This window comes from Scaptodrosophila lebanonensis, unplaced genomic scaffold (assembly GCF_003285725.1).
Source record: "Scaptodrosophila lebanonensis strain 11010-0011.00,11010-0021.00 unplaced genomic scaffold, SlebRS2 tig00000092-arrow-pilon, whole genome shotgun sequence".
In the NCBI taxonomy this organism is placed as follows: domain Eukaryota; kingdom Metazoa; phylum Arthropoda; class Insecta; order Diptera; family Drosophilidae; genus Scaptodrosophila; species Scaptodrosophila lebanonensis.
The window spans coordinates 5,129,016-5,153,283 of record NW_022060566.1 but is presented as its reverse complement, the minus strand read 5'-3'; the positions used below and the strand labels follow the sequence as shown (position 1 = coordinate 5,153,283).

Below are 24,268 nucleotides of genomic sequence, written 5' to 3'. Positions count from 1 at the left end.
ACTAACCTTTTTTTTAAATTGTTTGACCTTTTTGAAATTAGGGAGACCCTTTACCTTTACTTGTCAGATAGAAGTTAGATAGAAAGCAATTCGGAAGGAACTCTACCTACGAATCGTTTAACCATGGAACAACTTCGCATATGCTAGCAGCTTGGAAAGACCATTTTAATTGATAAAGGAGTTGGAAAAAAACTTGTACCTTATAAAGTCTGCTGCAAACATTTGTTAAAAGCCAATAAACAATCATAGAAACTTTGCTTTTGGAAGCAAGAGGACCACCAAAAACACAAAAAATTATAATTATAATACTAACTAATAATATATGCCAAATTAAATTTTATATGAAGCTGCTTCAGCATTTAAAATGCTTGAAAATATTTTCCTTTTTATGTTAATGATAAATAAATAAATTAATTAATGATAAATATTCAACACTTTTTGTTTATTTTGAAAATGTTAGAACCTCAAAAACAGCGGAAATTTAAACATCAAACCTTTTTTTTGTTGTACATTTGTTGAAATCTAGGAACGTAACCTCATATTTCGTTTAACACGATTGCGATTATCATGAGGCTTTCTATGATGTTTAAGAATCTAAAGCTATATACGTGTACGTATGCGAAATTTCTCAACCCTTGCGATTCTTTAAGAATATTGCATTAACATTGAATAAATTCACGAAAATATTGAAGCGATTTTAAATGCAAGACCTTGCTTGTGTGTGTGTTCCAAAAGCTGTCAGATCTAAGACAACTGACTGCAATTAAATTAATGCCACATTGATATGCGCATAGAAAAAAACCACAAAACCGAGACAAACAATACAAAAGCCGAAAGCAACATTAAAAAGAAATGTGCCCGAGAAAAAAAAAACAACACATAATACACAAAAGGAAAAACAAAATACATGGAAAATAAAAACAAAGTTAATTTATGTTTAGAGGCAACGACAGCCTCAGAGTGTGGGATTGTGGGACTGGGGGGCTGTGAGGCTGTAAGGCTGTGAGGCTGGTGGGTGTGTTTCATTTGGTTAGGCAGCTGCCGCTACAACTTCTTAAGTGTTTTCTAAATACAAGCGGCAAATGTGTATGTATTTGAAACACACACACATACGCATGCATAGTGTAAAAGTTAAGCTAGACAGCAGGCACCTGAGCTTCATTTACATAAGTAACTTTAAACATAAAACGCAACAAAATGAAAAGCTAAAATATTGTTGAAAGCCAACTGAACGAGAGAAAGAGAAAGCGAGAGAGTTTTCCCTCCGGGACGGGGCAAGGCAACGGCAACGGCAACGGCAACGGCAACGATAGAGTTTTAAAACTTTGCCATGGCACTTTAAAGTTCCACTTTAAGTTCAAGTGCGTGTCAGCAAGCTGAGAAAATGCCGTGCAGCTCGTGCCGTAACTATTTATGCGGCTTTCCCCAATGAATAATTTTTCTACAGCAAGAAAAACGAGCTAGTAGTATAATTTTTTTTCAGCAAACTAGCAAAACTAGCTAGTAGCATACTATTGTATTTAAACCTTGCTGGCAGTCATTTGCATTTATCATCAATATGGAATGTTCTGACAATTAAACCGCGTTGAAAGCGCTTTACGTTTTTACAAATTCATCAATATTTGTGCATCAATCTGCTACAGAAATTGTTTTAAATATAGTATATATGCAATGAATAAAAATAAAGCACTTCAAAATCAGCAATTCAAATCAAATTGTAAGCAATAAATTGTTTCTGCATATTTAAATCTTTTTTGGGTGGTTTCATGTGTCGAATTATGGAATTTTATGCCCAATATATATTGGACATGTTTATTTTAAATATTTGTTGGTTTTGTTTAAAGTTTTTTTAATAATTTTTTTTTTTAAGCCAATTCTGAAACACAACGTACTTCGACTGTCGTGGTGAATACATATGTGTAATAATATAAATTATATATTTATCAGAGATAACGAGATTTAACCGGCCTGATTGGAGGATTGACAATACTGTCTTATTTATCGTTACTTGCTGAATAGTTTTGTAAATGCTCTTGGCTGGACCCAATTTATATAACTGGCAAGTTAGATTGAACTCTGCACTCTACTTATTTGTATACAGAGATATGATTGTTTGTTTATTTGTTTATTTGAATTCAATAGGCTCCGAAATTACTGGACCGATTCAAAGAATTCTTTCACTGTTATGAAGCTCCACTATCCCCGGTTAGCATAGGGTATATTATATAATAATGTAGCCCAAGGTGTACAAAAATTACCTACAAAATTCCTGAAGCGGATGCTGTTAGTTCAGAATCATCCTTAAAACATTATTACACTTCAAATATTAAGGCAATATTACTAATATCGAAGACACAGTCCATTACCCATAATCTAAAAATGAACAAAGAAAAGCATTAAAATAATAATATCCAAGCTATGTTTAAATTTGTACTTTTTTATTTTAGTAACTCAGCAAAAATAAGGACGTATGTATGTGTGTTAAAAAATTGATCATTTTTGAAATTTTTGTAAAAGAACCTTGCGAAGCAGGGACGGAACGCTAGTACTTTATATAGCAAAACAATTCGAATTAATAATCCTAGACTTAAAATGAAATTTTGAATAGGAAAATAAGAGAAGCTTATGCTGGCTGATGCGATTTTTGCTTATCAATCGAATATTTTTCCATTTGTCTTTAGAATATTTTACTGACTATAACCTTGAACGATTGGAATGAATGAGAGCTTCAAAAGTATTTCAGATTTCTATGGCTATTTATGTCTATCAAAATTTGTTTTCAAATCTTGAAAAGTTGTGTTCTCTGCATGCTGTTTCAAAGTAAATATATAAATTACGCAACAGCGTTAACAAATCCTCAATAAAATGCCAAATCGAATTATAATCAAGTATTAGTTAGTTGCTTTTAAAATTAGTTTATACTGAGTATGGCTGAGCTTTTCCAAACAACTTCTAAATAATAAATTGCGATTCGAAACCATAAAAAAATTACACTATATCACCGCTACTAAATAGAAAAAGTTAATTTTAAACTAAAACACTCTTTTCTGCCGTCAACGAACAGAATTTTTACAATTTATTTCATAAATACGAGAACTTCAGACTTAATTTTGCAGAGAATTCGAATGCCATTCGTACCAAACCGCCACTGTCGGTCATCAGACTACATATAGTTATCCAATTCTATATAATCGATTGGTTGCCCATCCTCTGCACAGTTATTGAACTGGATTGGTTTGGGCAGCAAGCTCGGTTGTGAGGACAATGGCACGAAGCTGCCATGGCGACTGAGAGCAATGGGTTCCAAATTGTTGCGCCAGATGTCTGGAAACCCAAAAGGTCGTGGCTCATAGCCGCGGGGCCTAAATTGACCTGGACGAACGGGTTCGGGCTCTCGCAATGGATCCACAGTTCTGCTGGGAATGGAAACTGTTTGGCAAGCAACTTCATGTGAGTTCCCCGAGAATACGGGTCGCAGAAGCTCCTTGCGGTAACGATCAATGATGTCGGCTGCTTTTGGCATAGCTGCGAAAATGTTGCCATCCAATGCCATCACCAGCAGCTCTGGCTCGATGCAAATGTTCGTCAGTTGGCTGTTATTGGTGTCCAATAGATTTATGACGAGGGCGTCCTCAGTGATGTGCCCGAGCAACAAATACCGATTCTTGTAGTACATATATTTAAGTGCGTAGTTAGTGTCATCCCAATTCCAGCGATCAGGCAGCTCCACCAGCGATCCTTTTGTGTCCTCCTCAAGCAAGCACTTATCGGTGCCAAGACCAACGCAACGAAACTTGTGATGTTTGGTGAGAAAGAAGTGGGCCAATAGAATCAGCAAATCGGCCTTCTTGCCGATATCACTCTTAACTGAATTATAAAGTAACTCCCAGCCATAAAAGAAGTTCTCGCTTGAGGAACCAGTTTCGGGATTGGTATTCATTTTGTACTGATATTTTCATTAGTTTGTGTCTAACTGGACAGAGTTTTTTTTTAAAAGTCAGTGTACGTCTGAAAAGTTTGTAATGATTTTAACTTCTCAGATCATTTGCTCGGCACAATATCGCGAAGCCTTACATGGAACGTGATATAACTATGAGGATGCAACGAACAAAGAAAGAATTAAATAAAAATAGCTTTTAGATTATGATATAACATAAAGCCAAATAGAGCCGTCAAAAAGGATGCCCCCTCAAAAAATCTATTGCAATCGGTGCAAGAAATAATGTCTGTGTATACTTATATAAAACAGTCTATGCTCGAATTTGATTGTTATACTCTGTACATGAAATGTTTAAAAGCATATTAGGTTTACGCGAACTGAAAAATGTAACAAGCAGGAGAAACGCCTCCCCAGACCCCACAAAGTATATACATTTTTGATCAGCATGACAAGACGAGACGATCTATGCCTGTCTGTTCGTCCGTTCGTCCGTCCATCCGTATGAACACCTGGAAAATAACCTCTATAACCTCCATAAGAGCTAGAGACACCAAATTTATTCCAAGATGAATGTGTATTTTGGAATTTTCTTCCCGCCCCCCTCTTCGCCGAAATCAGCGATTTTCCTTAACTCCCGTATTTCTTGGAATTTTTCATTCAAATTTGTCAAAAATTTTCATTAGAAGTCCGTATGCCAAGTTCCATTATGATAGGCCGATAGGCCTAACAGGTTATAGTCATATATATAATTTCAGGGCAAGAACTGACCGCAGCTGTTGTTGTTGTTGCTGCTTTGCACAGGCACACGAAACATAAACAAACACACACAAACACGCATAGACACGCATAATTATTCTACACATATGTGCAGAATATTTCAAAGCCATACTTTAGATTTTCCACTTGTTTTTTAATTGATTTTTAGTTGTTGTAAATAAACCTTATACTTGTAGATAAGTTAGTCCCTTAAACAATAATTAATTGTAAGAATCTTTAAGCACTCAACAGTTGTACTCTGCACAGAATTTACGAGAACCGTTAGCCTAATGGCAATTTTCATTTTCTTCCTTAATTTACTTTTTACCTAGTATGTGTGTGTGTGTGTGTGTGAGTGCGTGCATCGGTGTGTCTGTAAATATCTAAGAGACATGCGTGGGCGGCTGCTAACAGCGGCAGCAGCTGCTATGGCCTTCGGCGCTCATGGATGTTACACACACACACAAACATACCTATACTCACTTATATAGTATACTGTGTGTGTGTGTATGTGTGTGTATTTGTGTAGACAGTTGAGCTCAGTTTTTTGTGTTGTGTGCGCAGAACTGCCGGCGCCTTATTAACTTAACACAAATGCTTTGCTTGGTGCGTAGACGCACTGCCAGACACCTGTAATGCCAGTCAGCAACATCTGTTTGTGGCTAGCTGGAGGGGGACTGGGGGCTGGTTGAGGGATGGGGAATAGGGGTTGGCACAGCTGGCGGTATACTTGAATAATAAGTGACTATTATCAAGTGCCCGTCGAGCCTTAACGCTCAATACAACAGGCTGTATAACCGTAAGTGGTGGAGGTAGCAGGAGGAATATGTACAAGTATAGGCGAAGCAGGCATATGCGTTTGTGGTGTGCGTGTGTTTGTCTATGTGTGCGTGTTTAGGTGTGTGGTGTTGCTTAAGATGCCGTGGGCTTTCAATTTGCCTCGTTTCTGCGCTCAAATGTTTCGCTTGCTTTGTGAGTGTGTGTGTGTGCGTGTGCGTGTGTGTGTATAAGACTGTGTGTCTATCACAGGCTGCGTTGTCCGCACTGCGCTGCTATTCCATAGACGTTTTAATATATTATTCATTATTATTATTTCTGTTGTTGTTATTGTTGTTGTTGCTGTAGCTGCCTCCAGTTGTCTTCTAACAGACGCGCCATGTTTTCCCGTCAGTCAGCCACTCAGTCAGCCTCACAGTCTCTGTCCTCTATTGGTCGTCGCAACAAGCAATATTTAATTTGCTCCTTATTACATTTTTTCGGCACTGCTACATTTTTTTTCTCCACTTTAATGTTTGGATTTTTGTAGCTTTCGCCTTTGTTTTTGTGAAAAATGCGCATATTGCGCATACGCCATGTTGTCGGCATTAAATTGCTGCATTGTAGAATGAACTTCATGGCAAAAACTTTGCAAATGTCAATGGCAAATGGCACAAAAAATGGGCAAAAAAAAAACGTCGAATTAAATCCGTTCACCAAAAAAAAAAAACGTTGTAATACAAAAAGCGTTTATAATTGTGAATGTAAAGTTGGTGGCACATCTGCGTTCATACATGCATGTATGTATGTGTACATGTGTGTGGATTTATGGTATTGCTACTGGGTTGATTCATGCACAGATCGTAACAAATATTAAATAAAAACGTAAAAATTGTGACTCAGTTAAATTCTGCGCCACAAACTATTATTATTATATTGAATTCACTATTTTATATTTTTGAATATTGCATATTTTGTTACTAGATTTAAGATTTCACTTTGTACTAGCCTTAGGATTCCATTATTACTGAATTACTAGATTTAAGATTTCTTATTTTTTCACCACGCTCCATACAAGTAGAGTTACGAAGCAATGATCTTTTGAATAGAGGGAGAATAAACGGGCCGGCATTACCGCCCACGCTTGCATAGGGATTTTAGAAAAAGGGAATAAGGTCCCACGAACAAAGGCTAGAAGGGCCAGTGAAAACGGAAGCTCGCTCTCTTCTCCGGCGACCACCCACGCAGATGGACGTGCGTGATTGCGACGAGTGCCAGCAGCGAGGCATAATATAAGTTAACCTAGCAAGAATAATATCCGAGTAAGACTAAATAATCAAAGCAGAAATTTGGTGCAGCGTAGGGCCAACACTGAACAAACTATGAATAAAAGGCATCATGAACAATATTTTGAACGCGCGTTGGTTATTTTCGATCATTGGAGATTATATTTGGTCCACTAAGCAGCAAATATAACACTATTGCGTTATAGGCAACGGGATCGGCGGATCAGACTGGCGACGTTTAACCACAAATGTAAAACGGCAACAGACTGGTAGACGCGTCGAATTTGCCTCTTATCGGGCCTCAACCAGTGAGTACAAATTCCACGTGTCGCTGCCGATTGTCCCCTACAGTGTGCATCGAGCCCTTTGGTCGCAAGGTCCCGCAACTTACAAATTTCTTGTAAGGGATCCTGGACAGCTGAGCCATTGCCCCAGCTGGAAAAATAACTTCTTTAGAAAATATATTTTTGAATATATTTGCATGCAGTTGCTTTAATTGGGTTTCAGATTAAATCGCTTTAGCTATCTATTTCGAGTGCAACTAAACGGAATTCAATTTCATCTCGATGCTGTTTATTGTCTTCAATCAATCAAGAACTTCAATTAAGAATTTCAATTGTTCTTAATTCAGTCATTCATTTTTAATATTCAAAATTTCTTAGACATAGAATGAATCCTTGAAAAAAGATTTTAAAGCATTTCTGCTAGGCAAGAAAGTTGACAAGGGTATCAGTTTACATTAATTCGCAATCAATACCTTCAATTCTATTCATTTAGTTCATCCACAAAACCTGATTGATACTTGATACGTAGTTAGGTGTTCATTAATAATGAAAACAAAGAAAAATTTGCAATCAAGATAGTTTTGTAAGACAGTTTCGCAGTGGCGCCAAACGCTGGCAAACAAATAAAATAACAAGAGAGAACGCTACAGTCGAGCAAGCCCGACAGTGAAATACCCTGTACCCAGGTAAACGTCCGGCACTGAGGTATATGCGCCTCTAGCAGAAGAAAAAGGAAGAAGAAGAGCGAACTTGATGCTGCAGCTTGTGGGCGTAGTACCGGAGTGAAATTGTTTCGCTAATAACTTTTCTTACAATTACCCGATTTAGATGAAGTTTAAAAAATATATATGAATATATATATATAAATTATGTGTGCAAAGTTTGGTTAAGGTAGCTGTTGAAATGTGAACGCTATTGACGAAATTCTGTAGCGGGGGAAGGTGGGGATATTAAAAGAAATAAAATAAACTTGTCCTTTCTCGGACCTAGGAGAATCTGGATACCAACTTTGGTTATTTTAGCTTTTATAGTTTCTGAGATCCTTGCGTTCATCCAGATGGACGGACAGACGGACGGACGGACGGACATGTCTAGATCGATTTCTCTCGTCATGCTGATTCAGAATATATATACTTTATGGGGTCGAAGATGCTTCCTTCTGTATGTTACATACTTTGCACAAACCTAATATACCCTTTTTACACTACAGGGTATAAAAATCAAATAGTTTGTCAGGAATTTTAAACTTTTGCCTAACAAGTTGTCTGTACAAGTATAGGAATTTTTATCGTACAAATTGTATAATCTTTATCATTGAATACAATATTTTATTCAAATGTTTGCTCGAAGAGTGGGTCAGGCGCTCCTCTGTAGCTTGGCAACTTATATAGAATTTTGAGGGTGCATTGAATGTCTTCTTAAATAAATAGAAAATAGTGAATAATTCATGCTGCTTATTAAATAATCAAAAGGTTTATTTAATTGTTATTTGGTAAATTTGAATTGATTTGGCGCTGCTATAAGTTCAACTCTCACACAGGACAACAAAATATGCTGCTCCAGTACTTTCTGTTCTATTTTTGAGCCAACTTGTTGTCAGTGAGTTGTCCACGAACCATTTTTTATTGTTTGTGATTCCCCTTTTAGAGTATACGCGGGTTTGCGCAACGCTCTGTTAATTGCAGAGATATTGTCAAAGCATATTTGTTATACATACGAGTACGAGTACGAGTATGTTGTGCGCTCTCAGCTTAATTGAGTTTGACAAATTCTGCGGAATTTTTTTTCGCCGCGCCACATGGTAGATGAGTACTGCTATACTTTTTCGCAAACATTTGCACAACCCAAGAGCGGTAGAATTCAAATTAAAATGCCATTCAAGTTGGGCAACAACTGGCTTACACAAATTAATGAGGATGTGAGTGTGTGGACACAAACACAAACACACACACACACACTCACCCATGAAATTCAATTAGAGTTTCTGCTTTGCCAAGAGCAACACCGAATTAAGCAACTGAAGCAACTTTTTTTTCCTGACTTGTTGTTTGTTATCGTCGGCCCCAATGCACTTTCCTCGCAGTTCCTTCAGCTGTTTCTACCTCTTAGTCTGTCCGTCTGTTTGTCTGTCTGTCATCGTTCATTTTGTCGTTTGTTTGTTGGTCGCCTCCTTGCTCGTTTGCTTGGCTATTTGCTTTCATTTCCTTTGTGTACTTACTGCAAATGCTTATGGCGCGCACACCGTGAAATTGTGCGTCAAAAGCACGGAGTCGGGAGGAGGGTGCAGGGTGTAGGGTGTAGGGGAACAGATCGACATAGATGACTGTCTTACCTGAAAAGAGAGTAAGAGGAAAAAGAACAGGCAGTGAGTACAAATACAGCTCACATTCTTGGTGTGGTGTGGCCACCAAGAATAACATAAAGCCAAATTAATCATGACATTGCCCATAAAAAAATATAAAACTAAGTAGCACATTTGTCTTCTGCGCCTGTTTCTCTTTATTTGCTCGGCTGCTTTGTTTTATTAGCTCGCTAATAAATATATATGTATGTATATGCGAGCGAGCGACCCCGAGCGACCATGATGAGTAAATTGCATATTAATGTGATGTGCCTGGCGGCATTCGCTTCGTTACCTTTTCCAGCCAGCCAGACAGACAGACGGCGCTAAATGGTGATCAGGCGCAGCACCGAGAAAATCAAATCATAATCACCACCTTATGTTTTATGCTTTAGGACCTCCATGCCAGATTGAGCTCGAGGTGCCGCAGGCACAAGCCAGCAGAGAAGTGAACTATGATTTCGACACGTTTGTATTTCTAGAAAATTATTTAGAAATACATGCACATTTGCTTAGCCATTAGGCTCTTTGGATTTCAATATTTGTATCAAGCTGTATGTTATTCTTCAGTTTATTTTCATTTATTACATTTAAATGATTTGAATTTGATGAATTTATAGTTTTAATGTAGTTTAAATATTTTTAAGCAGGGATCGGAAAATGGGGAGCAGCTTAATAAATAACAATTAACAATAATAACTGAGATATACAAGTACTTCCGTATATCAAAAACTTTGTCTAGATTACTGAAATCAAAGCACACGGAAATACGTAGATAGAATTATAAAGAAGACGAGGCTTTAATATTTAGTATTGTTCGATCGATCGATTTCAAACTTCATGTATGGCATACAAAAATGTTGCTTTCAAACTGAATCAAAGTGGCTTTAAAATATATATTTAAATAATAAACAAATAACCTAAAAAATTACCTATTCTTATGAAGTAATGTCGAATTTAAGGGCATGAAGTAGAGTTGGTTTCGCCCTTATATTAGTTTGCTGTTTACACAATTTCCATGATTAGCAAAATCAGGTTCATGCAGCCCATGCGCACCTTTTTTGTTAACTCTCTATATCAGTTCCCGCAGCCTCGGCCCGTTCTGTGACAACATAATTCCAGTATTAAGCTATTCACTAAGCATATGCGAATAAGTAAATTGTTTGCTGCTAATTATGAAGCAAATAGGGGGCTTTAATCCTCTAATCCCTATGCTTTAGGGCCCTTATAAGCTTATAACTTTCATTAAAGATTAGTTATATGGCAGCATTAAACTTTGTGAACGCTTTAAGCCGCAGCTTAATTGCGCCACGATTCAATTTAATCGAAAAGAATTAATTTAAATGCAATTGAATTAAAAACCGACATCAAATAAACAAAATTAAATTCCGAACATATTGAAAAACTGCACAAAATGTCGCGCAAAATTTCCATTCAAAAATAAAAATATATTTTGCTGAACAACAGTGGCTGCTTACTAAAAATATCAATTGCGAAATATGAAACCAGATTGTAAATAAAACGGAAATTATTTAACAAGATTGCATTCTAATTGAATAATCATATTCTACTTGACAATGCTGCTTTTTTTTTTAAAGGGTAATAAAAAGTTGTGCCCTTTATAATGCTGGGGTCAGGCTGGAATTCAAGTATACTATAAAAAGTACACCAAGCTCAGAATTGCTTAACAAATATTTTTGTTTATGAGGCAATATTTTTGGCCTTGTTTTTACCGAATATTCTTAATTGAATTTTAATAATTAAATTTACTAATTAAGCTTAAGGTCTTGTGGCTATAACTCAATATCTGGTAATAAATAAATAAATAATTATAATAATTAGTTGCCGAACTTTAAGCATTTTAGCTCGATTTTAGTGAAATTTCAGAAAATTATAACACATTATACATATTATAAAATTTGGTTACTGTATGTTAATAAATAAAAGAGTTGTGCTACTAAGAGTTACTTTTTAACTGATGTGGCTTATGAAAGATATATAAAATATCGAAGTCATATTTGGTTTATAATAATTGCGCCCCGCATATGCATAATACAGGTCTAATTACTCTGTTTGGTGTCCCTATCTATTATGGTTGAAAAGTTATCGGTGTTCATACAGTCGAACATAAAGGTGAACGAACATTTGTCTAGTTTTTAAAATTAGAGTTTAACCTCTAATTGTCATAATATTGGTGCAGAAGTATTAGAACAATACAATTTATGCATTGGATCATTAATCATTGAATGCGGTTGCGGCTATTGTTGCTTTACTGCACGCTGGCCTTTCAATTAGTCAATTAGTGAGGCTGTCAATTAGTTGGCGGCATTCAAAACCATAGCCACAAATCCCATTAGGACGAGGCTGGCTTTCAATTATTTAAATTATGCAAAATCAACAAATAGGCTTCTTTCTGCTTAATATGCGCAATGCATAAATAGATAACAATAATGGCGAAAGCAATTAATATTATGTTTATAGCAACATTTGCTTGCATATTTCCTATTTCTATTTGTAATTCTAGTAGAGTCAAAAATGCGCATAAGTTGCCAATGAGAACAAAAATTCCAATTGTCGGTCGATGCGATACGATTTCATGAATTTTCGATTAGGAAAATCCCATTGAGTCTCTCCTCCTCTCCACCCCTCTCGTTGCGTCCCATTCAAATGTAATCTGCATAAATTATGTACAATTCGATTCATTTCCAAGGCATGTCGACTTGAAATATATATAGTATAGTATGTAAGAAAAAAAAAATAAATAAAAAGTTGAAAAAACATTGGCATAAATATGCCGAGCGCAGCTGTAAGGACAACGAGTATGGGAGCCATTGCCTGTAGCAGGACAAAACGCAAGGCGAATGCAATAAATAAAATGGCACAGCTACTGAGCCCAAGCGGCCAACCAACAGACCCACGTCAATTGCAGCTTCGGCAACTTGTCGACGACACTGTAGGTTGTTTGTTGTTCTTGCTGTTGCTGGCCAAGTGAAGCAATCAAAACACGCTAGAAAGCCAGAGAGGCCGAGAAATGGAAATGGGGAGGGAGAGCAGTGGAAAATGAAAACTGAAAACAAGTTGCTGCTGCCAGTGCCACTGCCACTGTCACATTGCGGCTGCTTAACGAAATATGCAAATTGCCTAAAAGTATGCAATGGCAAATGAAATGCAAGCAGCAATGCGCACACACAGTCACAGATACAGAGATACACACGAGAGAGCTGCACGAAGACATCTTCTAATCATTTGAAGAAGTTGGATTACAACGAATCATAGTCTTGTACTGTTTCAACTTTAATTTGAATGAATTCTTGGCTTGTTTCTTGCGGCTTGTTAACAGTCCAACAGAAATGAATCCATTTGAAGAAATTTGAATACTAGGCATGAATGGTTCCTTTCTTGCGACTGAATGGCGAATTGTCACATCGAACTAACTAAGTGGCTTAATTATTCAATTCCAATTGGATTCAAAGGAAAATATTGAGGCATTTGAAGAAATTCGATTGCTATGAATGGTACCATTTAGCTGTTTGATTTGATAATGAATAGTGACACAATTGGTAAGTACTCGCAGTCCAATGGATATTGATCCATTTGAAGAAATTTTATTGATGACTGATACTCCCATACTGGATGAATTTGAATGAAGGCATGAATGGTTGCTTTCATGCGACTGAATGATGAATTTTCACTTAGTAGTGATTGAATTAGATTCATTTATTCATTCATTCATATTCATTTTATGAACATATGAGTTAGGGCGACATACATCTGCATCTTGTAGCGTAGGCAACTGCCGACATACATATATGCATATGTATATTTGTTTATGTTTGTAAATTTTCTTATCATTCAGCGATTTATTAGTGTGCTATCAATCATTAATTCAATCACACACGGTGGTTAATAAACTGGGAAGCACCATTTATCAGTTTGATTCGGTTAAATTGCAAATGAAGTTAATGAGCCCCCCTTTTGCCCTGCAGAGCTCTACTACACCATACTTATATATACATAGGCGACAGCTATACAGCTAGAGTTGACAGGCTGCTAGCGACGTTAGTGGAACGTGGCTGGCAAACAGCATTTTGCAATTAGTGGGACTGTCAACAAACTAGACGAGATACGCAGAGCAGTTGGATTACGAGCAGAGAACATAGCGATGGTAGCACTAGATGCGGGCCTCACAATACCTTCATGGCGTTGAAGAGCAGCAGCAGCAGCTGCAGCCACATTATGAGATGCTATCAGCAACAATACTAGCCACAAGGCCACAACTTTGCGACTGACTTAATGTCAGCGACAGCGTCTAATTGTTGCCATCTTTCAGCTGAGTGGCAGCAAACTGTCAACACTGGTTACAAGCATGCCCCAAACACACATGCCTAGCCGCATGAATGCAGAGGAATCTGTTAATGCACGCTGTTTAGCCTGTAATTATGCAACAGTAGCAGCGCCATTCCTATGAAGGCCAAGCAATATTCAAATCCCTACTATTTACATGAAAATTAGGAAATTGTAACAACTTTTGTGTTTCGCAAATGTGCATGGGTTGAATACGCATTGTTTTAAAACTTAATTTAAAATAAAGAATGTCAAACAGCCCCACAGAAACTTAGAATTACTTACAAAATGAATGTAAACAATTAATAATAAAATGATGAAGAAACAGTGGGGAACATAAATGTTCAGCCATGTTTATTTTGTGTGGAAAAGTAGCAAGTTGCTGTGACATGATTTATGGTGAAAATGCACATCCACACCCACACCCAGACACACACACATACACATACACACACACACAATAGCTGCATCAGCGGTCATAACTCATACGCCATGTCTGCCGAAGCCAAAACACCAGCGAACTCCCTTATGCCACAAATCTTTGGCATACTCGTACACCAGAGGGAGGACGATTGCAACTTTTCTTATGCTTGCCATCACGTTTGCAACACATTCTCCCTTCCCCTCTCGGCGGAAGTTGAAAAAATGCAACACAAAGACCATAAAATATACAAGTTAGCGCATTTATATTGCTGCATGCGCGCAGGCACTGAGCCGCGACCAAAATGCCTTAAATATTTCATTTGTCTTGCTGCCCGGAATCTTAATTGAAATTTTGATTCCACCAAAGTTGTTCCATTGAGATTTTTAGCTTTCCTCCAGCCACCCCCCATCTCCCAGCGACCAGCGTCAAGCCAAAGGTCGGGATTCGTTTAAGCGAACATTCATCGAACTGCATGATTGATGACTCATGGCTGCTAGGAGCTGATTGTTTTTCTATAACTCAAAGTTTTTCAGTTAAGGTAAGCAAACCTCTTTAAGTCAATAAGCTGACCTATGAACATACATACGCGTACAGGAATATTATTGATGGCTACTAAGAGTTCGTTTTAAAATTGGTTTTATTTCTTAAAAGCATAGAACTTTAAAGCATATTTTTTGCTGTTAGGTATTTTATGTTGTTCAAGCATATTCCCATCATAAAAGTGTGAGCAGCTGTCTGCTGGAGTTATATTTTTTCACAATTTGTTCGATCGTATCTCGCAAACTGTGCGGTCAAAGTTCCTCTCCAAAACTGAACTAGCTGCTTGGTCTAGTTATTAAATTACCCCGAAGAGACCTGAAAAGAGTAGCGTCTAGAAAGTGTGGAATTAGTTTCGGTTTTTCTGAAAAATAATAGCTTTTTCAGCTACGAAATGAAGGCGACCCAGATGGGAAGAAGAATCGGCATTTTCGACAATCAATTAAGCAAGCACTGTCTTACAACAAGCGAACGATGGAAAATAGCCGATTAGCTTTAGTAAAAACAATCATATCCAATTAAAAGTATATTCATAAACACCTGTCTTTATTCGATGCTAAAACAGTCTCAATCGCTTTGTAACATAAGTGTTTCGTGTTAAGAGTTCAGTGAGGAGATTATTCTTGAGCGCAATTCATCGCATTGGGATAAATAAACAGCCCTGTAAGCACAGAATTGAAGGCCCAAATGATAAGAAAGGAAAAGATAGTTAGAGAGAGAGGCAGAGGTAGACGTAGAAAGGCTAGATTTTGTCGAACAGTCGATTACAAATCATTTAAACAGCGCAGAATGTGAAAAATATTGCCGCAGAAGTTGAAGTTGATTAAATGTAAATAAAAGGATAGTCATTTTCTCCTTTGGTTTATTGATGAGCAATTTCCACAAATCAGCTTTTTATTATAATTTCTAAGTTCGTTGTGTATCTTAAATTGTTAGCATATGCGAGCATCTACGGAGCGCACTTTAAGTTTTGCAATTGGCTTGCGCTTGCGTGGAGACGAACCTTGAGCAGCCTTTCAATGAAGGGCCCATTGTGAGTCCAATAGCAAATGAGCAGAAATTAACGCAATAAGCGCTTCATAATGTGCACACACACTTAAGCACTATATGTATACACATACACAACACACATACATATGCGCACGGTTGTGTGTGCGTGTGCGTGTGTGTGTTCGTGCGTTTGCGTGCGGTGTGTATTTTTAATTAATTTTTAATGACATGCCATTTATTGTCGTTGCGGCAGGCAGCGTGCTGGCAAACGCCACTGTTAATTAGTTGCAACATCACTGGCATATTAATTACAACGGGAGGGGGGGGGAGCCCACCCCCCATCCCCTTGACTATGCAATGCAATGGCGACAGCTTGCTAGCCAGCACTGCCTCTTATGCCAATCCTCCCCACCATCGTTCTCGTGCTTGACTTGGTTGCAGGTAGTTCTTGCTGTTCCTGAATTTCGTTTTTGGTCGATTTGTAATCGTTATTGTTGTTATTGCACCATTATTATGTGTATTTGTGTGTGTGCGTGCGTGTGTGTGTGTGTGTGTGTGTGTGTGTGTGTGTGTGTGTGTGTGTGTGTGAGTGCTGGTGTGCTTGTTTTGTGCGGGCGTGTCTACAAATATTATAATTAAGCCTTTGAACACATTATGCTGTTGATTTAGCACGTGATTTGGGCAAACGCCCCCAGGAATTTAAAAAGCAGAGCGCGACCCTAGTTGCCTGTAATTAAACTTTTTCAATGAATAATACTACGTTGCTGAATGCCAGCTCTGACGTCAACGCTGGAGCGGCGTCGCAGTCGCTGTTGCCGTTGCCTCTGGCAGAAACTTGGCGGCAATCGCTGGAGCATTTTGCGGCTTTTGTGAACGCGCTGTTAAACTTAATTGCAAGCGCACAAACGAGAACAACAACAATAATAATAATAATGGCGACAACGGCTCCTGCCCCCAAAAAGTATGCAATAAATTTAATGAGCGGGAAAATTTTTATTGACGTTTAACGCTGTGAAAGCATAAATGAACGAATTTCAATACGAATGGGACAGGAGAGACAGCGGTTGAGGCGGGACGGAAGCTCATTGAACATAATGAAAAAGTATGCTAAGTGGTAGTGCCTAAGTGTCACGCCCACTAATCATATTGCCCAGTAATGCTAAGCTCGCTGCTTCCCCTTCTCCTACTCTTGAAGAAGTATGTGTGTTGGAAAATCAAGTTTTTCAATAAAGAACAGGGTGACTAACAAAATGAAAAGCTTTACAGAAATTATAACTGTTTTTGCACAAAATAAAAATATTATTGAACTATTTGAACTCAAGATTTGTATGCAAGAATTAGCAATTCAACTTAATAACTTAATTCATAAATAAGCCATAAAAGGGGGTTGCACTTATTTTAACTCAAGATTTTGATATTATAATTATAATATATTGTATCGAATTTCTTTGTGCCACGAGGGCGCTAAGAACTGTTAGTTTATGTATGCCTTTTAAGCTGATAACATTAGCGCGATTCTGGCAAAAAATAATGAGGTAGTTGAAGCAAAGCCTAACAACATTAACGACTATTCATTCGTTTTGTTATATATAGGTTTTAAGCAGGCTATTGGGTATTTAAGGAGTAAACTTAAGCAATAATTTGGTGTATATATTGGCATTGCAAGTGGCACCCTGTATGTGCAGCTTCACGCTCCTCATCGTTAATTCTTCATTTCTGCTATTTGTGCGCTGCCAAGTAGGCTATAAAAACCAGAAACACAGTGGACAAGGCCAGCCTTTGCTTTTTAATAACTTGCGCAAACATTACCATTCTACAAGCCGCCTATTCATACATACTTGTATATAGGAGTATACACACACACACACACACACATATACTGCCCTCCTTATGCAGGGGTTGGGGTGTGTTTGCATGCGAAATTTGTGCGCTGATTTGTGGCTAAAAGCTTTTTTTTTTTGGTCAATGGCCGTTGCTGAGTGAGTGACATGCATGGTCAGTTCGCATTCGAAGTGACATCAGCGAGTGCTGTGGTGCTTGAAGGACATTCATTGCCGGCGGACACGTGTGTGCGTGAGCGTGTACGTGTGCGTGTGATGTATGTGCCTGCCTACTACTTCTAGGCGCCGACTGTTAACCAGAGCGCAAAATAAAGTGCAGCATGGCTGTGTGCGTGAAGCCAAGATGGTGTACAAAGTTAACGCAATTAGCATTGTATGGCACGGTTTAGTGGTTTAGTGGCTGCTGTTGCCATTTGCGGTTACGCTGCTTCTGTATTTGCATTTTGATGGCTGATGGCTGAAGCTGTAGCTAAAGCTGACGTTGACGCTGACGCTGATGTTGCGCGTCTGTTGCCAGTCAAGCCGTTGATTTATTGCTTTGTGCTTCCATCCGAGCAACAACTGGAATTGCTCCCATCGATTGCAGCCATGTACATGTACAAGTATATACAGAAAATAAATTTGTGTTGGTTATTGAAGACAACTATCTAAATCAATGCCTTTATCTTTGGAAGAGCAGCCACCCCTTGCTGATAGTCTTCATAAAAATGTGAGACACTTGTGGGAAATGTATGGCTCAGACAAGAGCAAACAGTTTGCTTTCAATAAGTTTTCAACATTTGTCAGCTCTAAATACATTGGCTAAAAAAATGCGATTATTTTGTGGGAAAAATGCTTATCTTTTTCAAATTTATGCTCTGCAATTTATTTCTAATCCTCATTCACTCCACACTCACTCAACCAATTTATTTTGTTCAGTAAACTTATAATCGAGGTTTTATTCACTGGATAATGCATTTTTTTTGTTTGAATTTATTGTAGATTTTCTCGTAAATACATTTTTATACGAATTCCTCAAAAGCTGCTTCTACGCCCACTTATTTATTTATGAAGTGATTGTCTTGTAAACATATATACGAGAGTCAGAAGGGAATTATTTTCATTTTGTAAGCTCATATTCTTTAAATTTTTAATTAAACTTTAGAGAAAGAACACATAGCTAAGCTGACATGAGAATTGCGGGCCACATTTATTTCAAGATTCTAGAATTAGTTTTGGAAATTTATTTACTTGTGTCGACACGTATTTGTTAAATATAAAATAAAGCACTTGTGCTAAAAACATACAAGTAGAAGATGGAATTTCTACCAGCCGGACTCTAAATACGTTTTTCTCTTTACAACCATTTCACTAAAATAAACTTTGTTATGCCAATCAGATTGTGCTGAGTTAACCATCAATAGCGAATTTTGTTACGGTACCAAAATAAACAGAAATTTGTCCAGTATTATTTATATTATGACTATATATTAGTCACTATATCATAAGAGATTTTCAAGAAATAGATGGAAAGAAATAAAAACATGAATAAGCAATAAATTAAATAAATAAAGTGAATACAATAAAGTGTGAGACTCTGAACGGTTATTAAAAGGCTGAGACGCCAAGAACTTGTTTGTTTTTGTACCATATATATTTAAAGAGAGTTCATTTCATGCGTCTGTCTTTTTATGTAGACGAACAAAACCAAAGTAGTTTATCCAAATATTGCTCGCTATAAGCCGATAGCAGACACCTTAAATTAATTTCATGCACATTTTGTAAGATATTATAATATCAGAACATTGCCGACAGGTGAGATGTACATACATAAATATTGAGTGGAGTCCAAAAAACTTGCTAAATTGCTAATAAAGTGACATCAGCAGCGTCAGGGAAAAAATGTTGCATAAGCTAGGGGGCGAGCGCCACGTGCGTGCGATGAAATTTTGAGGTGCGCTATGCAAACTAAATGTGGCACGTGATGCAGACACCTACCATAGTTATACACCTGTACAAGAACACGCACACATACTCGTCTATGTGTATGTATACATAAAAAAACATATATATATTTATGTATATACATTCATATCACATATCAGTGTTGTCGTTCAGTATTAGTCAAGGCTCGGTTGTTGTTGTAGTTGCTGACGACGCCGCTGCTGCTGGTGGTGCTGCTGCCGGAAATGCTGAGCGTGCTTAACAGTTGCGTGGCACTTGCTTAGCCTGCCTTCCTGACTGCCTTCCTGCCAGCTCGCATGTCTTGGCTTTTTGGCCAACCAGCTCAATCCAACCCAGCCCCAACTTAAACTTGCTCCGGCACGTGCGTTTCGTGCAAAGCATTTCGTCTGGCCATTTAACACAACAATTTGCTGTAGTTGTTGGTTTTTTATTTCATTTTTTTTGTTGTTTGTGTATAGTTTTGCAAGCCTTGGGCGCAGCTTTGAAGGTGGATAGAGGGGTGGAGGGAGTCGCATGTACTTGGCATTTTGAAAAGTAGAGGTGAAAAAAAAATGTTGAAACATTCTGTTGGATATTTTTATGCTCGATAGCGCACAAGACCGCAATTCCTAACTGTGCATTTGATGGTCGCAACCGGCGCTCAGTTTGCGTGCCAATTGCCACTCTTTCGGTCTCTTTCCGTTTCTCTCCCTCGATGCGCTGCTTTTTCTCGCTCTTACAGTTGCGAACTTCTCACGCTCAATTAAAGCTTAAATTGAGCTGCGATTCGCATTTGTGCGTTTATATACATAACGCTATGCCTGTTTATGTATAAGAGTGCATACATACATACATATGTATATATATGTAGGTATATATACATATATATCTGAGTATGTGTGTGTGTGTTTGTGTTGGCAAGTATGTCGCCAAATGCCAAAAGCAATTTTAGAGTTTTTGCAGCCAATCAGGCAACAAAAAGTATCTGCGGCATTTGTTGCTTTGTCACGTCGCAAATTTTGTGTTCGTGCGTCCATTTTAGTCAGTTTGTTTGTCTGTCAGTTTGTCGTCTGCCCGCTGTGTATTTGTTTGTTTGTTTGTTTGCTATTCGTGCGTTCAATTTAGCGCCATAATATGCAGAAAGTTGACAAACAGAATGGCAAAGCAATTGAGGCGCTTACCTGAATTTTTCAGATATGCTTCGCATATTTTTGCGACACTTTTCAAATTGACAAAATAAACTGATGGCACGTTTGTCAAATTATGAGGAAATATCATCATGAGGAAAATGGCGGAAAACAGCCGGAAATACACACAAATACAAAAATTGCGAGCAGCACAAATAATGGCGAAAAAGGGGGAAGGAACACAAATCAACTGCACCAGTGCAGTAAGATGTAAAAAAACTGAAGAGAAAAGTGAAAAAAAGAAAATTATTGTAAATAATGAAGGTAAGAAGAAGGCTTGTTGTATTTTAATATTACAGCTGCTTCATGGCTACAGTTTTCTGGCAAATCGAAACCACTGCAGAGTGTACACAAGTTTAAATTAGTTTGCCTACTTTTTGAATGATTCACTGCTTAATGTTTAACCAAAAAGATAAACTACTTTGTCAATAAAAGGCATAACATAATGTTTTCTCATTTACACTTTGACCATTATTTCTGACATTCTAATTAAATAATCATAGACAAATAAATAAATAAATAGTCACAATGTATAGTATAAGCCTTGATATTAAAATCGAAACAGCTATGAAGGGTTAAATATTTATGCTCTGCATAATTCATTTCTATATATGAAAATTATAGTAGTACCGGCTGTTAGCTTAATTCAATGTTGTTTTATGTTTTAAACGATTTTGTTTTTGTTGTGGTATAACACTGTTAACATTTGAAAACCTTAAAAAAAACTTATAACAAAATACAATTACAATTTAAGCTAGGAATTTAGTCTTATTTACAATTTATATTATTTATAATTTATATGAATCTATTGGCCATAGGGTGTGACCTCTTCAGCATCTTTCTCATTATACAAGTATTTTGTCCTTTTATGCGCCATTTTAGCAGACGCTTTTCTCTTATTAAACGCGATAGAAATTATGAAATATAGTTAAATTTCTAGCTAAAAATGAAATAAAATAAATTGATGGCACGTTTGTTAAATTATGAGGAAATATCATCATGAGGAAAATGGCGGAAAACAGCCGGAAATACACGCAAATTTGAGATTATTTTTTAGGAATAAACACTGTTTGAACATACGTATGAATAATATAATTCTATAATTGTAAGTATATATTTATTTCTCTTTAATCATTACAAGCATAGGTACTGCTTATGTTGGTTCAAAATGTTGATGAGTGCCGGCTGGCCCTACTTTAACCAAAGAGGAATCAATACAACCGATTGCACTCTACCTGCAACTGCATTTGCTTTTTCTGATACCTCCCTGTCAGCACAAAGTACATAAGCTGCAAACAAAGTCTGAAACGGATATCTATAGGATGCATAGAAAAAAGGAAATGTGAATAGTGAACAGATATTTTTTGTTACTTGGGGCGGGAACTTTAATGTAACGCAGCAGAGAGTCGCATAGAAATTGAGAAATGCGCTTAAGCAACAGCAGGAGAAGCAGCAGTGCGTCTATCCCCCAAAGTATGCAATAAAATATTATACTTTATGTACTGGCTGGCTGGCTGGATGGGTGGCTCGTTGGTTGGTAGGTTGGCAGCGACAAGAGCGTATGAAATGAAATTAAAGTAAGACACAAGCCAAGTTAAGACATAAACGCACATACAAACACACCCACACACCTACACACTCACACACACGCACACACATGCACACACACACACAGGCATATAAACGCAGTTCTCGCACAGTCTTTGGCACTCAAGTGCTGTTGAAAATCTGAGTGGCAGGCAAATTGTAAGACAAGAGACCACAAAATAGAAAGCAGAGACATAAAAAAGCCGCAATAAATAAGCCGAAATGTGTTGTCGTTGACGCAGAAAAATTGTTACTGTAATTGAGAGCCAGAATAGAACAGAAAGACCGTAAAGTGGGCAAGAGAAACGATCACTGGCGCTTGAGTTCTTTGACGTGCCTTCCAAGCACCAAAGGGGCTCTTCATTTTGTGCCCATCGCGTACATTCGCTTGAGTTCGAAGCTTAAGTGCTGTTCTCTCTACGCTATGCTAGACATAAATATTTTCTAGAAAATTTGTGGCTCACCTTGTTATTGAAATACAAATGAGTGTGCATTGCATATGAAAGAATTTAATTATTTACAGCTTGATTTTAAACTTTGCCATACTTGAAGAAGCAGAAACAATTTGTTTCTACTAGAAAATGTTTCTGAAACTCATAGCTAATGATCTTTATTTTTACTTTTCTGTCTCATCAATATAATTAAATTATAATTTTAGAATTTCCAATCAAGTGTGACTGCATTACGAAGGCTAACGAAGCCTGGAGTTCAGGCTATTTACTAAACGTTTGAACTGAAAACAATCAAAATATATACCAGAAAACATTTAGGAACGTTGCTCAATTAAACATCTTAATGGGTAAACAGAAAAAGCAGAAAAATTGTTCAATTATTATGCTTTTTTTGTGGTTTATCTGTTTTCGAATTTAATGTTGGCGTATCTTCTACTTCCACACTTTTTTGTTAAAGTTTACAAGCTTTTACATTATTGTTTAGTTAGTTCATCTCCTTTTTTAAATTCAGTTTGAAATTCTTCTTGTGTGGCTTTAATTCGCCATCATATCTCGTCTCGTTGTTATTTTTTGCTGAAATTCGGTTTTTTTGCCTTTAAGCAATGATTTCTACTCTGAAATGTGAAAAACTCTCTGTTTCTTCAGTAATTTGTTCATGTTTATCACATCACTAGCTGCTGTCTATTTCTTTATCTTTAATGTGCATTGCTCTTAGCTGTCACTCCCCCAGCCTGTTCTTTCGTTCTTTTGAGTTCATTCCCCTCATATCCATGCGACTGCTTTCTGTGACTCACTCGCGAGGGCGCTCGAACACTTGCACACACATATACACATGCTGAGCTTCAGAGTTTGTTAGAAAACGCAAAAAATACATGCATATATACATGTACATGTACATATTTACTATACACGGAGTTAGTCTCACATGGCGTATGTGTAATAAACTATGTCTAACTATTAACATGCCGCCCAAAAGTTTGACGCGTTTTTCGTTCAGATCTTCAAAGTTTATGCCTTGCGCCCAAAAGTTCAGCTAACGCTTGCTAAAACGTACTCGCATAAACACACACAGACATACTTTAAAATATATGCATACATAGTTGTGTACGAGTACTATACTTGTATGTACGTAGTATCGTTGCAAAATCCATGTCTGGAAAGTGGGAAGCACGAGGCGAGGCGCGGCTGGCGATTGCGACGACGTCGGCATCTCATTATTTTCACGATATTCATTTGCAGTGGGCGTGTCAGGACCAATTGGGAGAGTTAGTTAGCCAAACCCTGCAGTACGCTGTGTAGCAAACGCTATAAACAAATTGACTTGCATGTGAAGACTACAAGCATTACATTTTGCACACTTTAATTTCTAATTAAAGTATGTGAATAATTAAGTGAATTGCTTTGAATTGTAAGCTTAAGCTTAAGTTGCGCCACTATTTTCAAGGAGAAAATAAATTCAAAACATTATGTAAAGCACTACACGTCCGTCTGTTTGATTTATTGTCGGTATATACCAATCAGATTGAGTTGCAAACGTCTTCTACAATCTTTTTGGAGTATTATGCTCTATATATTAATACCTTTTACTTTTTACTGTAAAGTGAGCTCTCTCCCCCTCCC

At 37.4% G+C, this 24,268-nt stretch overlaps 2 protein-coding genes across 2 annotated transcripts in view; both read right to left on the bottom strand.

Annotated features, from left to right (window-relative positions):
- Positions 1-24,268, bottom strand: part of LOC115627323 (inactive dipeptidyl peptidase 10) — a 208,387-nt gene that overhangs the window by 46,259 nt on the left and 137,860 nt on the right. The window lies entirely within an intron of this gene.
- LOC115627324 (proteasome inhibitor PI31 subunit-like) lies at positions 3,049-3,965 on the bottom strand. The gene has a single exon (XM_030522968.1). The coding sequence runs from the start codon at positions 3,938-3,940 to the stop codon at positions 3,164-3,166; it is 777 nt and encodes a 258-aa protein (XP_030378828.1). The 5' UTR covers positions 3,941-3,965; the 3' UTR covers positions 3,049-3,163.